General features: G+C 34.7%; 2 protein-coding genes and 1 non-coding gene across 6 annotated transcripts; 2 read left to right on the forward strand and 1 right to left on the reverse strand.

Moving 5' to 3' along the window:
* The first annotated feature begins 1937 nt into the window (after positions 1–1937).
* On the forward strand, positions 1938–10769 carry LOC126669315 (uncharacterized). Its single transcript, XM_050362759.2, has 7 exons — positions 1938–2078; positions 2307–3125; positions 4040–4102; positions 4200–4405; positions 4778–4826; positions 9524–9593; positions 10396–10769. The coding sequence occupies exons 2-6, from the start codon at positions 2321–2323 to the stop codon at positions 9565–9567; spliced, it is 1167 nt and encodes a 388-aa protein (XP_050218716.1). The 5' UTR covers positions 1938–2078; positions 2307–2320; the 3' UTR covers positions 9568–9593; positions 10396–10769.
* On the reverse strand, positions 10717–17364 carry LOC126669314 (uncharacterized). Of its 4 annotated transcripts, XM_056104848.1 has the most exons (19): positions 17298–17364; positions 17205–17241; positions 17042–17100; positions 16916–16938; positions 16596–16801; positions 15832–15948; positions 15662–15704; positions 15313–15407; positions 15099–15194; positions 14588–14626; positions 14186–14240; positions 13216–13315; positions 12523–12736; positions 11738–11891; positions 11618–11655; positions 11299–11365; positions 11116–11220; positions 11014–11039; positions 10717–10931 (listed from the first exon to the last, which is right to left on the reverse strand). In XM_056104848.1, exons 3-19 carry the CDS (start codon positions 17081–17083, stop codon positions 10906–10908), a joined length of 1446 nt encoding a protein of 481 aa, XP_055960823.1. In that variant the 5' UTR covers positions 17084–17100; positions 17205–17241; positions 17298–17364; the 3' UTR covers positions 10717–10905. The 4 variants fall into 4 exon arrangements, with proteins under 4 accessions (XP_055960823.1, XP_055960824.1, XP_050218715.2 ...); XM_056104849.1 differs by lacking the exon at positions 17205–17241 and having other exon boundaries at positions 17257–17313; XM_050362758.2 differs by lacking the exon at positions 17298–17364 and having other exon boundaries at positions 17205–17277.
* A 605-nt stretch (positions 17365–17969) lies between these two features.
* LOC126670851 (small nucleolar RNA snoR100) lies at positions 17970–18071 on the forward strand. Its single transcript, XR_007638845.1, has one exon. It is a non-coding gene; the product is annotated as a small nucleolar RNA snoR100 (small nucleolar RNA).
* The last annotated feature ends 411 nt before the right edge of the window (positions 18072–18482 follow it).

An 18482-nucleotide genomic window follows, 5' to 3' on the forward strand; every position in this document is an offset into this window, starting at 1 on the left:
TAGAAGGATTTTCTAAATAAATAGAATTTATCTAAATAAAATTAATGTTCACGAGGTTTTATGCCTACGCTCAAACCTTAGAATTTATAAATGGGCATCGTATGGTATTGATGTTTTAACTGGTTCGACGTTGGATGACGTAACAAGGATTCAAGTAACGTAAACAAAATTGAATGACTTAACCACTATTCTAAAACTACGAGTATTAATTTGGGAATCGGGAGATTTAAGCATGTCAGATCTACTTCTAATTTAAGATTCACTCCGGGAATTGAAGATAAAAAGTATGAACTTTGTTTTTTTTATATGTTGATAGAAAAATAATACAATAATTAACCTAACTATTTATAGGGAACGAACTCTAAGCAATATTCCTAACCCTAATGGGATTCAATCTCTTATTTTAAAAAAATAAAAATAAATATAGCTCATATTGCGCTGAAATTACTAGTTGAGCCCGTTAAGTTTTTCTCACCATCCCTTGAGCTTTGTCATGTGTGCGTCCATTAGTCTTCTTCTGAATCGGTGCAAACAATAACAAGTATAATGAGTAAATTCTGGGCTTGTTATTTTTGGTTTAAAGTCAAATTGGCCAACTCGCCATGTTACTATTGGCTCTTGAGTTTCACCTCAACTATTACTTTTCAAGTATAAATATTCACATTTACCTTTTTTGAATTTATTCGAATCTTTGACTTTCCGAAATTCTACGCTAAAATATATCTGCTGATTTATTCACAAGTATGTTACCATATTCAAGTTTGAATTGCCCCACCTTTGTTGTTAACACAAGGCGATTAATTATGTCATGCGTTTTTAGATTTACAACCATGTCTCAGCTAGATGACGCTATCAACAACGAAGTCAGTGACAAAATCGAAGTCTGCCGATTTGTGGCGACAACAAGCATCTTTAAGGTAATAATCGAGCTTGACAATGACCACTACTTAATAAGACCGATAATCACCCCGCCCTATGAATTACATGAGATGGTTGTTCCTTTCCCAAACCCCGGTTTTCCTGGGTTTTCAGAGCTTCATCGTGCCTTAGTTTGGACCGGTGAAACTTTTCGAAACTGGCCTATTCATAATGTTGATTGCCAAGCTTAGATCCTTATACTAGAATCTCGTTATGGTGACGTGTGGTGAGTAACAGACATATACAATTTAATTGGCATCACTCAGAATGTATTCTCCATCAGCAAGCATAACATGTTTGGTGTCTCTCTCTTCTGGTCTCATGCTATCAACTGCATCTGCTTCAAATTTGGAAAAATGTCAAATTACACTCCTGGATCTGACCTCCATGTCTAATATCAACATTATCGGGATGAGGATACCTCCTTTAACCTGCAAAGATACTCTAAACTTGCATGTTGGTGCTGAGAAATTGGCCAAAAACTTTGGGAACTTCCTCAAAGAATGCATCAGCACCTGCCCAACATCTTTCAAGATTACTCATAAATGCTTCAAACTCGCCTTAACTTTCGCCAAAGGACAATATCTCAATCTGGGCGAGTATCTTATGTGCATCATCTATCTTTCTTTATACGATATGATAAAATACAAAGACATACACACCTACCAATTCCGGTAGATCGATGTGAATGATTCAAATATTGAGATTTGTTTCATAATGTTTTGAACATTGAGATTAAATCATTATAAAAATGAAACGTTGAGATTTATTTTGCAAATAAACTCTAAAATAAATAAAAAGTAATTAAAAGATTTTTTTATCGCAAATGCTCATTGCCTTGTTGTAATGATGTGGCGCAATTGTTGTACATTCATAGTTTGATTTTGATACAAGAAGGTTACACGTGTGAATTGTATATATAGGGGTATTGTGAGTAATTTGCTCTTTAAAATATTTGCCGGGAAAATTGCAAAGGCATTTTCGCGGGATCTTATCTTTATGCTAATCTCATAAATCGCTTTTCTTGAAAGTCAAAATAAAAATTAAAAACAAATACCTGAGATTCACTTCTTTCTCAGTACTTCAACAATCCATACCGTCTCACTCTCTAACCCTAAACTCAAAATCCCTAATTCGCATCCATCATTTTTGTTCTTCAGGTAACCTAAAAATTTCTGATTATTTCTTCTTTATTTGTATGTGCATGTGGGTGAATGGTAGATTTAAGTTTATGTTTCAATTATGTTGTTTTACATTTGATGTGTAGTTTATGATGATGTTTTAATCTAATCCCAATTTAGATTTGATTTCAATTTGTTTAATTTACTTGTATATGTTATGCATCTCCTGAAATTGTAAGAGTAATTGAATTCTTGATGTATACCTAGGAATTATAGTCGAAATGATGACAGAAACTGTGACCGGCGATCAGTCGGTGCTTAAATTGGAGAAAAAGGATGCAATGAAATTGTGGTTGGAAATGAAACAGAATGGGTTTCTTACACCTTCTGTTGATCAAATGCCCTCACGAAGTATTCAGTCGAAGAGACAGAAAAATAATATGCCCGTTAAGAGAAAGGAGCTTGTAAAGATGCAAGAAGTTAGTAGTTTTGATAAGATTGTTGAACCTGCATTTGGGCTGGTTAAGGTACATGATAATGCTGAGGTTTTGCTTTCCGATGAGGTAATTGTAATGCCGAAAAGACAAACTAAGAGACGTGTAGTTGATCCATCCAATAGGAGTAGGGAAGTTGCTAAAGTGCAACGGCTGGACAGGTTTAATAAGCTTGCTGCGCCCAGTGGGTTGCTTAACGAAGTTAATCCGGGGATTATAAACCGGATGAGAAGCAGTGAACAGGTCTATTCAGTAATTAAAGCTCTAGTCAGAAGAGATGATGATCAGAATGTCCGAGTGGATTGCCAGGGAAAGAACTTAGTGGAAAAAGATGGAAATGAATGTTCTAACAGCTTATCCAGGAGTAACGAGCTGGAACTTTGTTTTAATACAGCAGAAACACTTTCACATATAACAAAACACAAGGAAGTGGTTGCTGATTTGGGTGTAGCAATGATTAAGATAGAGGAGAACGAAGGGGACGATGTGAAGTTGTCATTAACTTCGAGTAGGGAATCAGAAACTGCGACCAGTTGTATCTCCAGTGAGAAATCAATGCAAACAGCTAGTGTTGATTCTCTTTCTCAACAAGGTTTGTTGCATATCAAAGTTGAGAATAATCCTCTATTTCATAGCTTTGCACGGCACATGTTGTCTAGTTTCAATGCCTTAAATGTTCTCATTAACAAAAATATTATGCTACAGTTAAAGCTTTTGGATTCGCTGTCTATAGCATACGTGCAATGATTTATTATCCATGTCAATATGCCGTATATTGTAATGTGAGGCTCTTGTGCAACTAAAACACTGCAGCAAAAAGCGCAGAGGAGATTATATTTGACGAGCAGTCTTTCTGCAACCTTTACAATCCTCATGTTTTAAGTGAATATATTGATTGGTTAGCGCCATTCTGCCAGTACTTGGGGCTAGCCAATAAGCTGCAGTATGGTAAATACAAAAAATTAAAATGTTTTCCGTTCCACACAGTATTACTTTCTAAGTTATGTGGTGTATTTTGCGGAACCCGCTGCTACGATAATATCCAAGCCCTGAACGTAGAGTATTGAACTCTAAAGGAATTTTCCATACATATTACATTGTAAACAGCACCTTGGTATTAAATATGTATTACATTCATAGATTTTACATAGATTGAGTTGGTATAGAAGTGGATTGATGTTGGGGCAATTTATGACCCCCAACCTTTGCTGGTAATAAAAATAACCTGGAAGAACATAAATCTCGATTTACACATATAAATAGCTGATTTTTAGAGTTAGGAAGTTTTGAATTTATGATGTTACTCTCCTATAATATATTGCATTTTTGCAACCACCTATCTCCATTGTCTTGGATATTTTCAACTTCAAAAGTTAAATACTCGAGAGAATATAAATGCCTTTCTTGCTAGCAATCACTTCTTACACGCTCCTGTTTCATCATAGATGACTTTTAGATGTCTTCTCTTCATATTCAGATAATTTACTGAATTTTCTGTTTTTCCAGGTACAACTATAGCTTCTCAATGGTTAAAATGTCTCCACCAGGATGTTACAAGCCGTCTTGCAGGTTCATTGACTCTTGATTTAAACTTGAATGGATATTTATATAAGGTACATATTTAGTTAATTAATTGTACACTACAAGTCCTGTTTTCTCTTACCAGCATTGAGAAAAAGTCAAATGAGAGTTCAAGATGTAATCCAGACAGAGTTGCCTCTTATTCTAGCAAGAGAATTTGCAGTTAACCTAGAAAATAAGCAGTTTTCTGCTGCTGGAAGTCCCATTTCAGCCGTGGATATGCACCAAGCCAAGTGGAATTCTATGTTTCATCGAATGGATCAAGAACTCAGTGAAGAGGCAAATCAGCTGGTAAGTTCTATTGGATATTGTCATTAGATCTGTCTTCCTAGATTATGATTAAATTGACAGATCTTTAGCAAACCTGTAAAAATAAAATTTAGTGCCTATAACGTGCATATTTCCTCTGTAATCTAATACTAGCTTACAAACTGCTAGATCTTTATATTTGATTATTTATATGAACGAACCCTTAATTCTGTTCATGATCATCATTCTGTTCCCTTCTATGATTCATGAAACGTACTTTATAAGTATTTAAGAACTGCAAGTTAGCTTTTTATTACTTGGCATCTTTGTGCAGTTATAGCTCTAAAACTTTTGTATTTTGAATGTGATTTCTCACTGATCACGAATTGTTCTATATCCGTACATTGGCTTCAGGAACACTGGCTGAACCAAGTAATAGAAATCCAGTCACACAATAATCATGGCTTTCAGTAGGGCAGAGCATCGGTCGGTTCGGTTCGGTTCGGTTCTAAAAATGTCAAAACCGAAGGTATCGAAGTTTTAAATATTTGAAACCAAACCGTTCTAAATATTACAATAAACCGAAATTTTAAATCACCGAAATTTTTCCTCGGTTCGGTTCGGTGTCGGTTTTTTAAATCGGTCTGGGCCTCTACCGAAGCCCAACAAATTAAAGTCCAATTATATTAAAAAGCCTTTTTTGATTATAAAAACAAATTGCTATAAAACATTCACAAATGCAAACATAACTAGTTAAACCTGTTTATAAGTTACAAAATTGACAATTGCTATAAAATTACAGAGGAAGCAAATCTATACAAGTTATACTATATAACTTATATGCAAAAAATAATTACCTATGCTATTACATACATTTGTGTCCTGAACTTATATGCAAAAAAAATAATGAACTGAAAATTAAAGAATCAGTTTCATTGATCAATGTTTCAAGCCTTCAAGGCATCCAGGCATCAAAAATTGCCTATGATCACAGATTCACAGGAGCAGCAGCAGCAACACAGAACAATATTTCAAGACTAAAGTCCTGAAAGTTAAACAATTCTTCATTCAGGTTTAGATCAGACTATTTAGTATTTACAAATTACTACTAAGAAAAATAAAATATTTTTAAAAAAGGGGGCTCAGATATAAAAGATTCTAATCATTATTAGGCGATCCAATTCGCACGGTTGCACTAAGTAGCATCATCATGCAAATCAGAAGGCCTAATGTGAGATAGATAAGGTGGAAGCATCATCATAGCCAAAAATTAAAAGTTTAAACTGAAGTTGAAAACAAACAAAATCCAGAAACCAAATCAGAAGTTGAAGTTCAGAACTCAGAGTCAAAATAGAAAGAGTTTAATGAAGTATTAAACTGATGAAGAAAAGTTAAAAAAAATTGTAAAACAGCAGCAATTATAAGTTTTAAAGAGGTATTTAAAACATTAAAAGTTTGGTAAAATATAGAGTAAATAGCAAATTTGAGAATAAGGATTCAGGCTTCCACCTTTTCAATTGCCAAGCCAAGCAAGCCCAGTCTCAAAAATAGAACTTCAGAAGGGACAAGATGATACTTCAGAAGGGACAAGATGATACTTCAGAAGGGACAAAAACAGATCAGGCACATAGCTTCACATTTGCTTCCACCAGCAAAAAACAAAATACCACTTGGAAAGAGTCAACAGACTCCCTCACATTGGCAAGTCTGCACCAAATGAGAACAGATACAGATTAGTATCCAAACAGATAAACAAAAAAATTCAATAAAATTAGTAAAAGGAGAGTGAGAATGCATAACCTTGCTCAAAAGGTTCAAGCTCATCCAGATTTTCCTCAACCACAAGAGAGATAGTTTCTGCTCTGAGCCAATCCTGAGTGCACACTAAAGCTTCCACAATTCTTGGAGTTAAAGAACTCCGAAAACAATCCAACACTCTGCCAGAGGTACTGAAGGCAGATTCAGAAGCAACAGTAGAAATTGGGACAGCAAGGATATCTCGAGCCATCCTCGAAAGGATTGGAAATCTTGCAGCATTCTGCTTCCACCAGTTCAATACATCAAAGGCATCATCATTCTCAACAGATGCCTCTGTCAAATATATTTCAAGCTCAGATTTCCTTGGCCCAGTTTCTGCAAGCTCCTTATTTAGTTCAGCAAATTTAGCCTTCATCAAAGAGGTATGCCTCTTTGCAGGATGAGGCACTGGCAGGATTGGCACTTGATTAGAAACAGGCCCCTCTTCAGGCTGAGTTGAACTAAAATGAAAGCTTCCAGCTCCAGACAAACCATTCAAGTAGGCATTTTGATACTCATCAAACAAGACATTTAACTCATATTTCACAGTCTCAAACAAAATAGAACCATTCTCTTTCCCAAACATACTAGACACTGAAAACAGCAGATCATTCAATTTAGAGGTAGGATCAAAAATATATGAGAAAAAGATCAATTTGTTCATCTTATGAGGATCACCCCAATACTTGTTGAATTTCTCTCTCATTCTCATGCCCATCTGCTTAATTTCTACATCATCACTAGCAGTCATCTCATCTAACATGATAGACAAATCACATACCTCCAAATAATGCAAGTTTGATGTCACATACAAAGATCCAGATATTCATAATGTAGTGACATAAAAATAAGATAGGCAAGTAGAAAACTTCTTAACAGTTTGCCAATCATGAATATTAGGTATGTTTTCTGCCATATCATTCCTAAAAGCTTCATTCACTTCCTCAAAAGAGTCAAACACAGACTTAAAAAGACATGCAGTATCAAGCATAAGATAAGTGGAATTCCATCTAGTAGGCACATCAAGGCAAAGAGATTTCTTAGTACCCAGTTTAGCTTCATTAGCAAGATCTTTAAATTGTTTAAGCCTGGATGGACTATTCCTGATATATCTAATGCAATCTCTTACTTTTTTGACAGAAGAATTCATATCTTTCAATCCATCAGACACTACAAGATTGATAACATGTGCAATACACCTCATATGCATATATTGGCATTTGGAAACATCAGTGCCCCACAACAGAATTTTCTTTTTAAAAGCAGCAATAGCAGTATTGTTATTTCCAGCATTATCCATTGTAACAGTAAAAACATTTTTCAAACCCCAAGCAAGCAAACAGTTTTCTAAGGTCTTACTAATGTAATCACCTTTGTGGCCACAAACAGGAACAAGGGATAAGATTCTCTTATGGAGCTTCCACTGATTATCAATCCAATGACATGTTACACACATGTAATTGACCCTTTGTATACTAGTCCAGGTATCAGTAGTAATACAAACCCTTTGGCTTTCATTTTTCAAAAAAGTTTTCAGTTTTAACCTTTCATTCAGGTACAATTGATAACAGTCTCTGTTCATAGTCCATCTAGAAGGGATAACAAACCTAGGGCATGCAATGTTCATCAGTCTCCTAAAGCCAGGACCCTCCACAAATCTAAAAGGAAGCTCATCTATAATAAGCATGTATGCAACAGCATCCCTAATAGCCTGTTGTGAAAATTTTCATGTACCTAACTGGCCATTCCCCTCATCCCCATCACACTTAATAACAGGCTGCAGAGTAAGCAAAGCCTGCCTAGTATGCTTAGCGTGTGGATTTTTAAGGCATGCAAGATTATGTGATCTAAGAGTTGATGTGCCATTTAGTTTAGTGTCAGAATTATACACTTTAGCACAATATAAACACTTAGCCATAAGCAATTTCCCAGATGATTCATCTATAATACGCTCAAAATGATCCCATACCTTTGATCTCACCACAATCTGCTTTCTTTTCTTTGTAGCTGGGTCATTTCCAGCCACATTTGCATCCACTCCTTGCTTCTCCTGAGTGGGCTTAGATGAGCCTTCACCCACAGCAGCATGTTCCTGCTCAGGGCATGGCGGCGACGAATGAAGCAGTCCATCACCAGCAGCACCCAGAGCAACAACATGCTCAACCTCAGAGTCAGACATATGCAAAAGGAGAAGCACAACAAATCAAACACAACAATCAAATACAAAAAACAGACAAAGAAAACAAAGCAAAAAAGATAAAAAAAACTTACTAAAGCAAGTGGATGCAAACAACTCAAGCAGATTTGAGATCAGGACAGGAACAGAATGAATCAAGTGAGGGCTCCCACCGATGATTCACAGAGTATGTGAATCTTCTTCCAGTGCAGAATCCATAGCACAAACATAATAAGTTAGTTAATACATGAACTGAGCAAAAAAATACAAAACAGGAACATAGAAAAAAGGTGTTTGTTGTTCATAATACCTCAGTAATCTCAGGGGATTCAGGGTCAGGGACTCAGCGAGCTTCCACCATGGCTCCATTTTTCAAAAACGAACCATGAAAAGGGAAAAAAAATAGTATCAAACAACCATATACTTTTCTCAAACACAGAAAACATAGATCACAGAAAACAAAAAAATAGATCTAATGAACTTTCTTACCGTGGTTAATCAAGGGCTTCCACCAAGCCTCCATGTTCATAGAAGAACACATGCACAAAAGAAACACCAAGTATCAAACATCAAAATGGTAAAAGAATAACCATAGAAGGTCAGAAACTATAGGAATAGAAGAAACTCACCATTTACAGAACAAGGAAGCAGGTTCATCGATCGCGAGTCAATTAAACCACCAAATGATGAAGGGAAATTGTATATGACTAAGTATTATATGAGAGATTTACAGTAGAGAGTAGAGAATAGTTAGGGTTTGGAAACGATTAGAGAGTTGAGACTTGAGAGAATGAGAGGTTTTAGAGAGAGGTCAGAGAGGAGAGCGCATGAGAGAGAGAGTAAAGGGGGCGAATGATTTTAGGGTTCAGAAATAAAATGGGTTTTATACCAAAGGCTTGAAATGAAACGGTGTGTTTCATATTAGGGTTAGGTGTTATATGTGAAACGGCGTCGTATGAACGCCTGAACCCTGTTTATCAAAACGACGTCGTATACATGGTTCGGTCTCCTCGGTTTTTCGGTTTTTCGGTTTCTGGTTACCTCAAACCAAACCAAACACCAAAGTCCAAAGATTTACATATTTGACACCGAATCAGACCAAACTCACCGAATAACCGACCCAAAGAGTGAATTTCGGTCCGGTTCGGTCCGGTTCTTTGGACTGGTTCGGTTTCTGCTCTGCCCTAGCTTTCAGTTTCGCGATTGGTATACAAAACAAATTTTGCAATAGCCAAACACATCAAGTCATCATACCAGGTATTGCCCTATTTATTTTGCAGTCACATAAAACTTTTTATACACAAGCTTTATGGTGTTGTAATGTTTACATCATTACTGTTAATTTTGAACTTAGAAAAAGTAAAATCTGTTATTAATGTTTACTTAAAACATATGCTCGAAAAAGGCATTTATTTCTATGCTTTTCTGAAGTTTCCCTTTTAGAGAACCAAAACTCAGGTTTGGAATTTAACCAGACACACGGAGACAATTTTCCATCGGAAAAGAGGAACCAAAAAGTTTAGAAAACTAATAGCCATAATAATTACTTGGAACTGTTAAACTTAAAGTAGACGGGACAAATGATAAACCTCGATGTATAACTGGACTTGGAGGCCATATGTTCAAATTGCGAAAATAGCTTCCTTGTAGTGCAAGAAAATAATGCAGGAAGTTGGGTGCGATATCGGACACCTTCAATCCAAGAGAGAGAGAAAAGTATATAGCTAAAGTTACTAAACTTAGGATGCTTAATTAATGGAGTCTGGGATATTAGCTAGAAGGCTAATAAGAAGAGTCTAAACATGTTGGTTGGTAAATATAAAATTTACAAGGAATCAAAAGCGACCGTAAACAAGATTTTGGTGTGACCTCTATGACTAGCTCCTATTTTCTTGCTTATTTAAACATTTTGGTGTATCTGATAAATATTTGTGGTATCATAAAATGTGTTGCTTATATTAAGACAAGTTTTTATTTAAAAGCTTAACATAGCTTCAGGATTTCTTTTCCTTTTCTCCTGGATTTATAGATTTATTGCTTTGTTTTGAATTATTTTCAGGAAATTTTTAAGCTCATGGAGTCCCATCAAGAGAAATAAAATTATAATATACATCTGTTGATATTTGCTGTTGATCAAGAGCACACAGTGTAAATAGCAGCTTCTGATTGAGATGAGGATGTAAATTTTGTCTTTTTAAACTTAATATTCTGTAAACATAGAGCTAGGTTTTCTTCGCCGGCCTGTTGTCTTTTCATTTTGACACAAATTAGTCGTACTGATGTTTGATTAGCCGCTTCAAGTCTCTTGTATGCCATTTCCAACATCTAAATTATTTTTAATCCTCAGAACTCAGCAATGGTCAATGTAAATGATAATTAGTAAGCTTGAAAGATGACAGTGGTCACTATAATTTTTAAGTTTCGATTTATTTATCTTTGCACAAGTTGGGAATGGTTAGAATGAAATTCTTTTGAGAGTAATATATCTGCAAAACTATGAACATTTGAACTCTGCGTATTTTGTTATTATCATAAATGAGAAGCAATGACAGCGTCCGGAAATCCAAAACTAGCTCCGCACCTGCTCACCCCTCACTGCAAATAGAAGATGTCCAATTTATTAAAAGATTAAGTTTTATCGATGAATGTCACCCAGAAAAAGAAAATATAATATAACCTGCTGTGGATGAGCATGACTCTTCACTGCCAAGAAGAAAACAGAACATCAGTTACAGTAGCAAAAACGTGGTGGAATTAGAGGGGAGTTGATAAGGTTTACCTCAACAGACTCGGACTTTTTCTTGAATCTTCCACCACGAAGGAACACCAATCAGGAATGGAAGCTGCATCTTCATAACACACGTTTATCGCCCCCGAACGTTGCCTGCCGCCATTTGAGTCAAAACAGTGTTAGAATCGTACATTCAAGGCTCTTAAAAAGTCCACATGAGAATTTACAAACCTTGCGCCTCTTAAATTTCTGAAATCATAATCATCTTCTGACATGTGGTGTTTTGTCGGAGGAGAATCTGATTGCCAGGCAGTTGAATGTTTAAAATGATTTTTTTTGCAACAAACATCAAATTAAAGCGGGACTAAAAATAGATCTTTCAAGTAAATTGCAAGGAAATAGGGCTCAACAAGCTAATTCTACTGGCTATCAACTGAACTCAGCTCATGTACATTTGCTAACTGTTGCATCAGACTGTCATTTACACTTTTACGTACACTAGGGTGGTATTAGCAATTATGCAAAGTTGAATAGATGATTGAGTGATTACCTTGAAAACTGAACCTTTTAGCTGCTTTTGTAGCATCCCTGCGCGAAATTACATCAAACAGGCATGTCATTATAATTATACAAAAGGAGGGGGAGAAAGGCAGAATGGTCAAAGGGAAACCTTTTATTCAGCAGATGGGGATCTCCAAAAGTATACTTTGGCTTTCTATGATTCAGATAGTCATAAGAATCGCCGTCAAAATGATGGGACCAGCTTTCTCGAGACATACCACATTGTCTTTCATCAAGAAAGTCAGCAGATAAACTATATCTATCTGGAAAATGCAAAATAAACACAGCTGTTACAAAAACAACTAAAAATCAAGAACAAGAGCAGCTGAACTAATGGAATATGAAAGCAAGGACAGCTGAACACTTATGCCAACCGCAAATTCACAATCTTACTCATAGCAAGGCTCTAAGGAGGTCAGAAATGCTGTTTCTGTATTTTGAACCCTATTTCTATGTTAGCAGCCAAGCAACCTTATGGTTGCACTATTTCTTATTCTCATCAAAACAACTCAATTTTATATCATAAGAAGCAAATTATACTATGGCCCCATCAACATTAAAAAGAAAAAAGGAAAAAACATCAGCACCTTCAAGGATGAGTGCATTTGACATAGAAACCCAAGTGATAAATCACGGTAGCTGTGTGGTGTACGGTCATGTCCATTTGATTAGTAATTAGTTGAAAATCTGTTTGTAACAATTCTATCATTCAGCTCACAATAGGAAAACACATGCGGATATCATATCAAGATGGAACCTCAGCCAATTCACACGAGTTCAACGAGATTCTTGAAGATATTAACTTGCATGATAACTTATAAGGACTAAGCATAAAAAAATATAGCTCCTAAAAAATAGAATTTTATGCATGAGTAATTGAAATGAAAAAATTACCATCCCATAAGTCTTCTAAATTGTTGGCAGTGCTACAAAATGCTTGTCCATGGGAGAATGAGCTCCTTACTTTACAACCCTGGCCATCATGTTGTATGTGGTCTCTGGCAGCATATGAATTCTTCTTAAATTTGCTAAATGAATCATCAATTCCTATAGAATTTTCCAAGGAACTCCTCCTCAAGGGCATCTCAAGATCTTGCATTATTGCATCCTGCATGTGGCACATCAACCCAGACATTGTATAATGTTGTCAAAACAAATACAAGCAGCTTATTCTTATCACGTCCTATCAAGGGGAAGACCGGTGAGCTTCGCATCAGATTCTTTATAAAACTTCTTGCTCTGTTAAAAACAATTGCCGAAGTAAACAATGAAGAACTCACCTATCACTACTAATAATATTCACTATCAAGCAATGCTTAAAACCCACGTAATAATCAACCGCATCATTTCAAGGAAAAGGTGGAGATTCTGAGAATTCAATTCATTTAAAATATGCAGAAACAAGGCAAATCAAAAAATGACAAAAGAATTCTCAAAAAAAAAAAAATGACAAAAGAACTTGTACAAATATACCGGGAAGAATTTCATAAGAAAAAAAACAGTTTTCACCATAAGATAAAAGTTGGATGGAATTACACCGTGAGAAATACAATATTCATATGGAAACGGATTCAGTGATCATCTTACCACTTCAAGCTCAAGATCATTTAACAGAGAATTACGGTTTCTTGATAGGTTTAATTTCCTTGCAGCCTTTGAAGGTGAGAAGGAACCATATGATACGTACCTAACAGCCCAGAAAAAATTAGTAACTTAAAATTTGAGGATTTTTTTTCTTTTGTCTGTATATTGTGGTTTGCTTTCTTCCACATACTGAGTGAGAAGCCAATCCAAATATATAACACGAAATTCACATATGATTTGACAAAAAGAACCAACATGTAAATTGGAGAAACAACTTTGTTTGCTAAGTATCATTTAATATGATAGAAAAAGATGCTAGAGTAGATTATAGATATAGAGTACAGTGAGAAATGAAAAATTAAAAAATTGAACTAATAGATATAAAAAAAATGATGGAAAGGGGTGCTGAGAATTCTTATCTTGCATCCAAGTTTGGACAACTACAGTAAAAAATATGAGACTTTCGCTGATTATATGGTCAAGTAAGAAATCTTGCTTTACTGGAACTCAGCTAAATACATTAATCTTCACTTTATTTGGTAATAATTTTGCTGAACCAAAATAGATTAGGATCCAGGTTTGATTTTGGTAAAAATGTCACAAATTACATGCACTTGCACAAATAAATTGATTTCAATTTTCTAGGAATTGTATCTGTCACACAGTTCACACTTATAAATGAAGGAAATAAGATTATTTGAGGAATTCTCCTTGTGCCTTTGGTAAAGTATAGCAAAAAAATGAAACATTTCCCTTGTAGATTCACCCAACGATAAAGAAGAAAAGAAATGAGGGAGAGAGAGAATATTCAGAGAATCAAGAAAGAGAAAAAAAGATTTCATTCAATAAGCATGCCGTTCAATGGCTACACAACTAACAATATAATGATGCAAGGTTATGGCAGAATGTGCCAGCTTTATAATTGAAATTTAATTTTAAAATGAAAACAAAACTAATAGAAATACATTGTCACCTATCAGGTTGTTGTGGTGACTGTAGGGGTGTTTCTGATTCCACTTTGCCGACACCTGAAGTGCAAATGCAGGTGTCAAACAACTTTAAGCATGCTACAAAGATGACGATGGATTACATATATGGCAAATGGCTAGAAACAAGTTCATAAAGCTAAAAATAATCTGATAGGTCAGCTACTAAAATTACATCATGGAATCTGTTGACAGAATTAAAGTACATTGAACTAAGATATGCAGGCCTAATTCCTATACTATTATGCATAGTTTTTGCTTTCAGTGACATTTGGAAATAATTTTTAAATTTGTAATCGATCAAGTCATATCAAATCATTTTATAAACTTCACCAAACAAACCATCTTATGCTGCCTAAACGAGAGCAATTAAATATAAGAGCTTTCAACTAGTGAGAACATCAAGCGCAGAAAAACAGTATAGAGACCTGACAAATGAAGAAATGCATGAGATGTAGAATCTGGAATTTTAATGATTTTATCATTATTTTTGCATTAAAAAGTACATTTTTATATTTTATCACGTAGTTTATTACTATAATTGAATAATATATTAGGTCCTTCACGTATTTCTTGAGCATTGAGAGCTTTTCAGGTCTTCTGTTTTCCACTACAAGAGAGAATCGTATTACAATGAGATTATTTTACTGACTTGAAAGTCATGAGACCTCCCTAAAGCCATCAGTCACAGAACCGTTATCTAATGTGTCACCGCCTTATTTAGTTGGACTTTATATAGCGATTCTTCTTCCAGATGAATAAGTAGAGATGATTACACAGGTAAATAGTTTTACTCCTACACCCTATTGTAATGTTTCATTTGTAAATATAGATTGCCTATATTCTTTAAAGAGATGACAAATAGATTGAAACAAATTATTCAACATTTTAAAACCATACCATCAACTGAGAATGCAACATGAGCTTCATGTGTGGGACCTTCTTCCAAATATCCATTTGGTTCATCATCACCAAGCAAATCAAAAACTGATACCTCTGAAAAAGAAAAGAAAATATTTTTTTAAAGGAGTCCATGTAATTTAATGATCGATATGAAGAACACTAGCAAGACATGCACCGAGGAAAAATTGAATAGTGGATATACGCTTTTTACCTTTTTGAGTTGCTGCACCCCAAGGATCAGATTTCTCATTACTGCCATATACAGACTTGTGATTATCTAGACAACCAGGCAGAACCCTGGGAACCCTGGGAAGAAAGTGTAAAAGTGTATCATGACACAGACAAGACAAACCCTTCAAGTAACAAACTTCAGAGGTTCAACAAAAACAGAACAGGTGAAACTCATTGCAAAATGTCCATGCTAATTCCAAAATAAATAAAGAGTGCATTGTCTGTAAGGTTAAAATAATATACAGGCTTGTTTGCCACAACTTAGTAAGAAGTATTTCCAGTTTAACATGAGTGAATGACCATTCATACACATGAACACTCTCACTCACTTCTTTGGGGAAAGAATCTCTGTTTGGTAATCTGATGGACAGCCTGATTACAGAGTAAAATTATTATACATTTAACATAGAGAATGTAGATAAAGATAGCACCAACTTGAAAAATATTCAGAAACTAGGCCTGAGTTCATGAAGGACTGCATACAAATTAAGTAACATACTTGTTTTCTCAATTTCAACAGAATCTGCAGGAATGACTGTAGTTCCTTGTATTATTGGTGCATCCATAGTGATAAAATACTTGCATGTTGAAGTATTGACATTTCGTTCTTCCGTTACTTGGATAGTTTAATATGTAACAAGTAAGAAGACAAGAAAACAATTAACACACTAATCAATCCACCAAACCAAAAACATTTAAAAAATAATTGTTATGTTTGTAAGTTAACTAACGATTATAGGACCTAGCTTCAGTAGAAAATCTTGTTCATATAGCTAGAGTTTAGTTGCACCTTTGGATTTCCGTAATAATGCTCAGTAAAACTCTGTAGGATGTTATTTCATTGCCTAATTCCAAAATGCACAATGACAACTAAAATAGAGAAATAACTACTACATGACGAAAAACTATATTAAACTCATATTTGAAGAACTCTGAAGAAGAGCAGTTCCAAGTTATTCTTTATTCAGATAGGAAGATATAGTAAGAAGCAAAAGATATGTCAATGGTAACATCACAGCTAAAGCCTTAACAGAGTTGCTGAAGAAACTAGGCAGGAGGAAAGTTAAAAGAAAACGGAATATAAAAGTCCAACAAACTATGCATAATACAGTAGGACATTAATGTATCATCCATGTCAATGGTCACTTAGAAAATTCATATACGATATCATATTCCTCAATTTTAACCCGGTATTCCAATTTGCACTCAGCATCATAGAGTAAGCACTAAACAACAGCTAATTAGGTTCGGCTAAATACTTACTACCACTGGGGCAATTGTGCTCCGATTCACGAGACGAAGCTGAAAAGTTGAGCAAATTGAGAATATCAAGCGACTTATTGTGCAATTTAGGACTTTCTTCTTCCCATTTTTTATTTCCTCCTCCATCAAAACTACTATCCAACCCCGCAGCAGCTATCTGCTGGTTCTGTTGCTGCCGTCTTCTTTGTTCGAAGTATTGCTTTTGTCTCAAATGATTTAAAAACAAAAACAAAACATTATTTTAAATTCCAAAACAACTTAAACAAAAAAGATCAACTCATAAAATAAACTCAACACAAGATAAATTTGCAGCAACTCACCTCTTCTGTAACGATTTCTTCGACTTCAAAACGTCACCAAAAAATACCGAATCATGAGTGATTATTGAAAGCTAATGAATCAATAGAAATAATTATAACTAAATAAAATCATAAATCAATACTTACAGTTGTCACTTTCTTCCTTGAACCTCCCATCCACTGCAACATTATGCTCAACTCCTAACCTAAAATAAAATTTGAAAAAACAATCACAAATTAATTGTATATATATTCATGTTTTCTTTAGTAGATTTTGTATTTTAACTAAAAAAAAATTAACAATTAAAACCTTCCGATTAATAATCATCAGAAGTAGAGGAATCAGTAAAATCTCAACTTACAGAGCCTAGCAAATAGGCTATGCTATTTGAATCGAGAAATGAAATGCTATCTGTTCTTAATTTCAAAAATGTTACACTGTAATAATTTTCAAAATGCGGTCCGAGTTCTGGCGTTTTATAGGTTATCCTGATTCACTAAAACGGTGTCACTTCAGGAGAATTGAGAATTCTACCAAAACCCAAACAAGGAATTAAATAAACGGTTAATTAACAAACTAGCATATATACAAATATCTTTACTACGAAAATGCCAATTTTTGGATTGCAATGATCAATTTTGATCGAAAATAATTTTTTTGATTTTTGTGCTAAGTTGAGGGGGTGGGAAAATTATTGAAAATGTTGAGACTTGATTCAGGCCAAAAGCCCAATAAAAGTTAAAAGATCCAAACCCTAATTTCCTACCTATAACTATATTTTGGCCCTCGGTTAAACTGCAAACCCTAATTTCCTACCTCTAGTTTTTGTCTATATAAAGCTAGAAATAGAGCTACAAATTGTTGCCTGCCGTATTTCTATGACCTATTCATCTTTTTCAATTAGTTATTCATCTTTTTCCTTAATTAAATTAGCTATCTGTTTTTAGTTTTTGGCATTTTAAACTGTTAAATCAAATTTTATAGAAAATGATTTGTTATATGTGTTCATATTAGTTTCAGAATTTGAAGAAAATAGTGATAATAAATGTGCATAATTAAGCCGATGCTCTGGAAAATTGAAGGAAGCATGGTAATGTGCACAGAAATTGATTTGGGTCAACATGTCTGCCCCCTCTGATGCCCATGATGAGGGGGCCTGGTTTTATACCCACATTTTTCTTTCTCTCAACATCTAATCTGTTCAACTAAATGATTCAGATTTGCATGGAGTTTTTTTAAGTTTTTTCTCTTTTCTTTATCAAATTGAAATACATTAATAAGTTGTATATATAAATTAAATTAATCTCGGGAAGGAGAGTACTGTATTTTACAAACTAAATTGATTTAAATTTTCTAAAGAGTTTGAACAACAGTACAAGACTATTTTCACGTTGAAGAAAAGGCAGTTTTTTTTGGCACTTTTTTGATTGCCCTTCGTCGAACACTTTCTACTTGAGGATTCAACAGTTATTTAGCCAATGCATTCCTGGGAGATTTTATGGATATTTTGATTTTGGTATAGAAAAGGGCGGTACCTAATAATTTAGAGGTGGTATTTAGTAGTCCATTAAATTATTAAACTGGAAT

This window comes from Mercurialis annua, linkage group LG2 (genome assembly GCF_937616625.2).
Source record: "Mercurialis annua linkage group LG2, ddMerAnnu1.2, whole genome shotgun sequence".
In the NCBI taxonomy this organism is placed as follows: Eukaryota; Viridiplantae; Streptophyta; class Magnoliopsida; order Malpighiales; family Euphorbiaceae; genus Mercurialis; species Mercurialis annua.

What these genes read in the sequence shown, in the direction of transcription:
- LOC126669314 (XM_056104848.1), bottom strand. Translation starts at nt 17,083, where the DNA reads ATGTTGCAGTGGATGGGAGGTTCAAGGAAGAAAGTGACAACT. An exon ending in AAGAAATCGTTACAGAAGAG is followed by an intron (nt 16,802 to 16,915) that starts GTGAGTTGCTGC and finishes AAATCATTTGAG; the next exon opens with ACAAAAGCAATACTTCGAAC. An exon ending in GGGTGCAGCAACTCAAAAAG is followed by an intron (nt 15,195 to 15,312) that starts GTAAAAAGCGTA and finishes TTTCTTTTTCAG; the next exon opens with AGGTATCAGTTTTTGATTTG.
- LOC126669315 (XM_050362759.2), top strand. Translation starts at nt 2,321, where the DNA reads ATGATGACAGAAACTGTGACCGGCGATCAGTCGGTGCTTAAATTGGAG. An exon ending in TGATTCTCTTTCTCAACAAG is followed by an intron (nt 3,126 to 4,039) that starts GTTTGTTGCATA and finishes CTGTTTTTCCAG; the next exon opens with GTACAACTATAGCTTCTCAA. An exon ending in CCAGTCACACAATAATCATG is followed by an intron (nt 4,827 to 9,523) that starts GCTTTCAGTAGG and finishes TGCTCTGCCCTA; the next exon opens with GCTTTCAGTTTCGCGATTGG.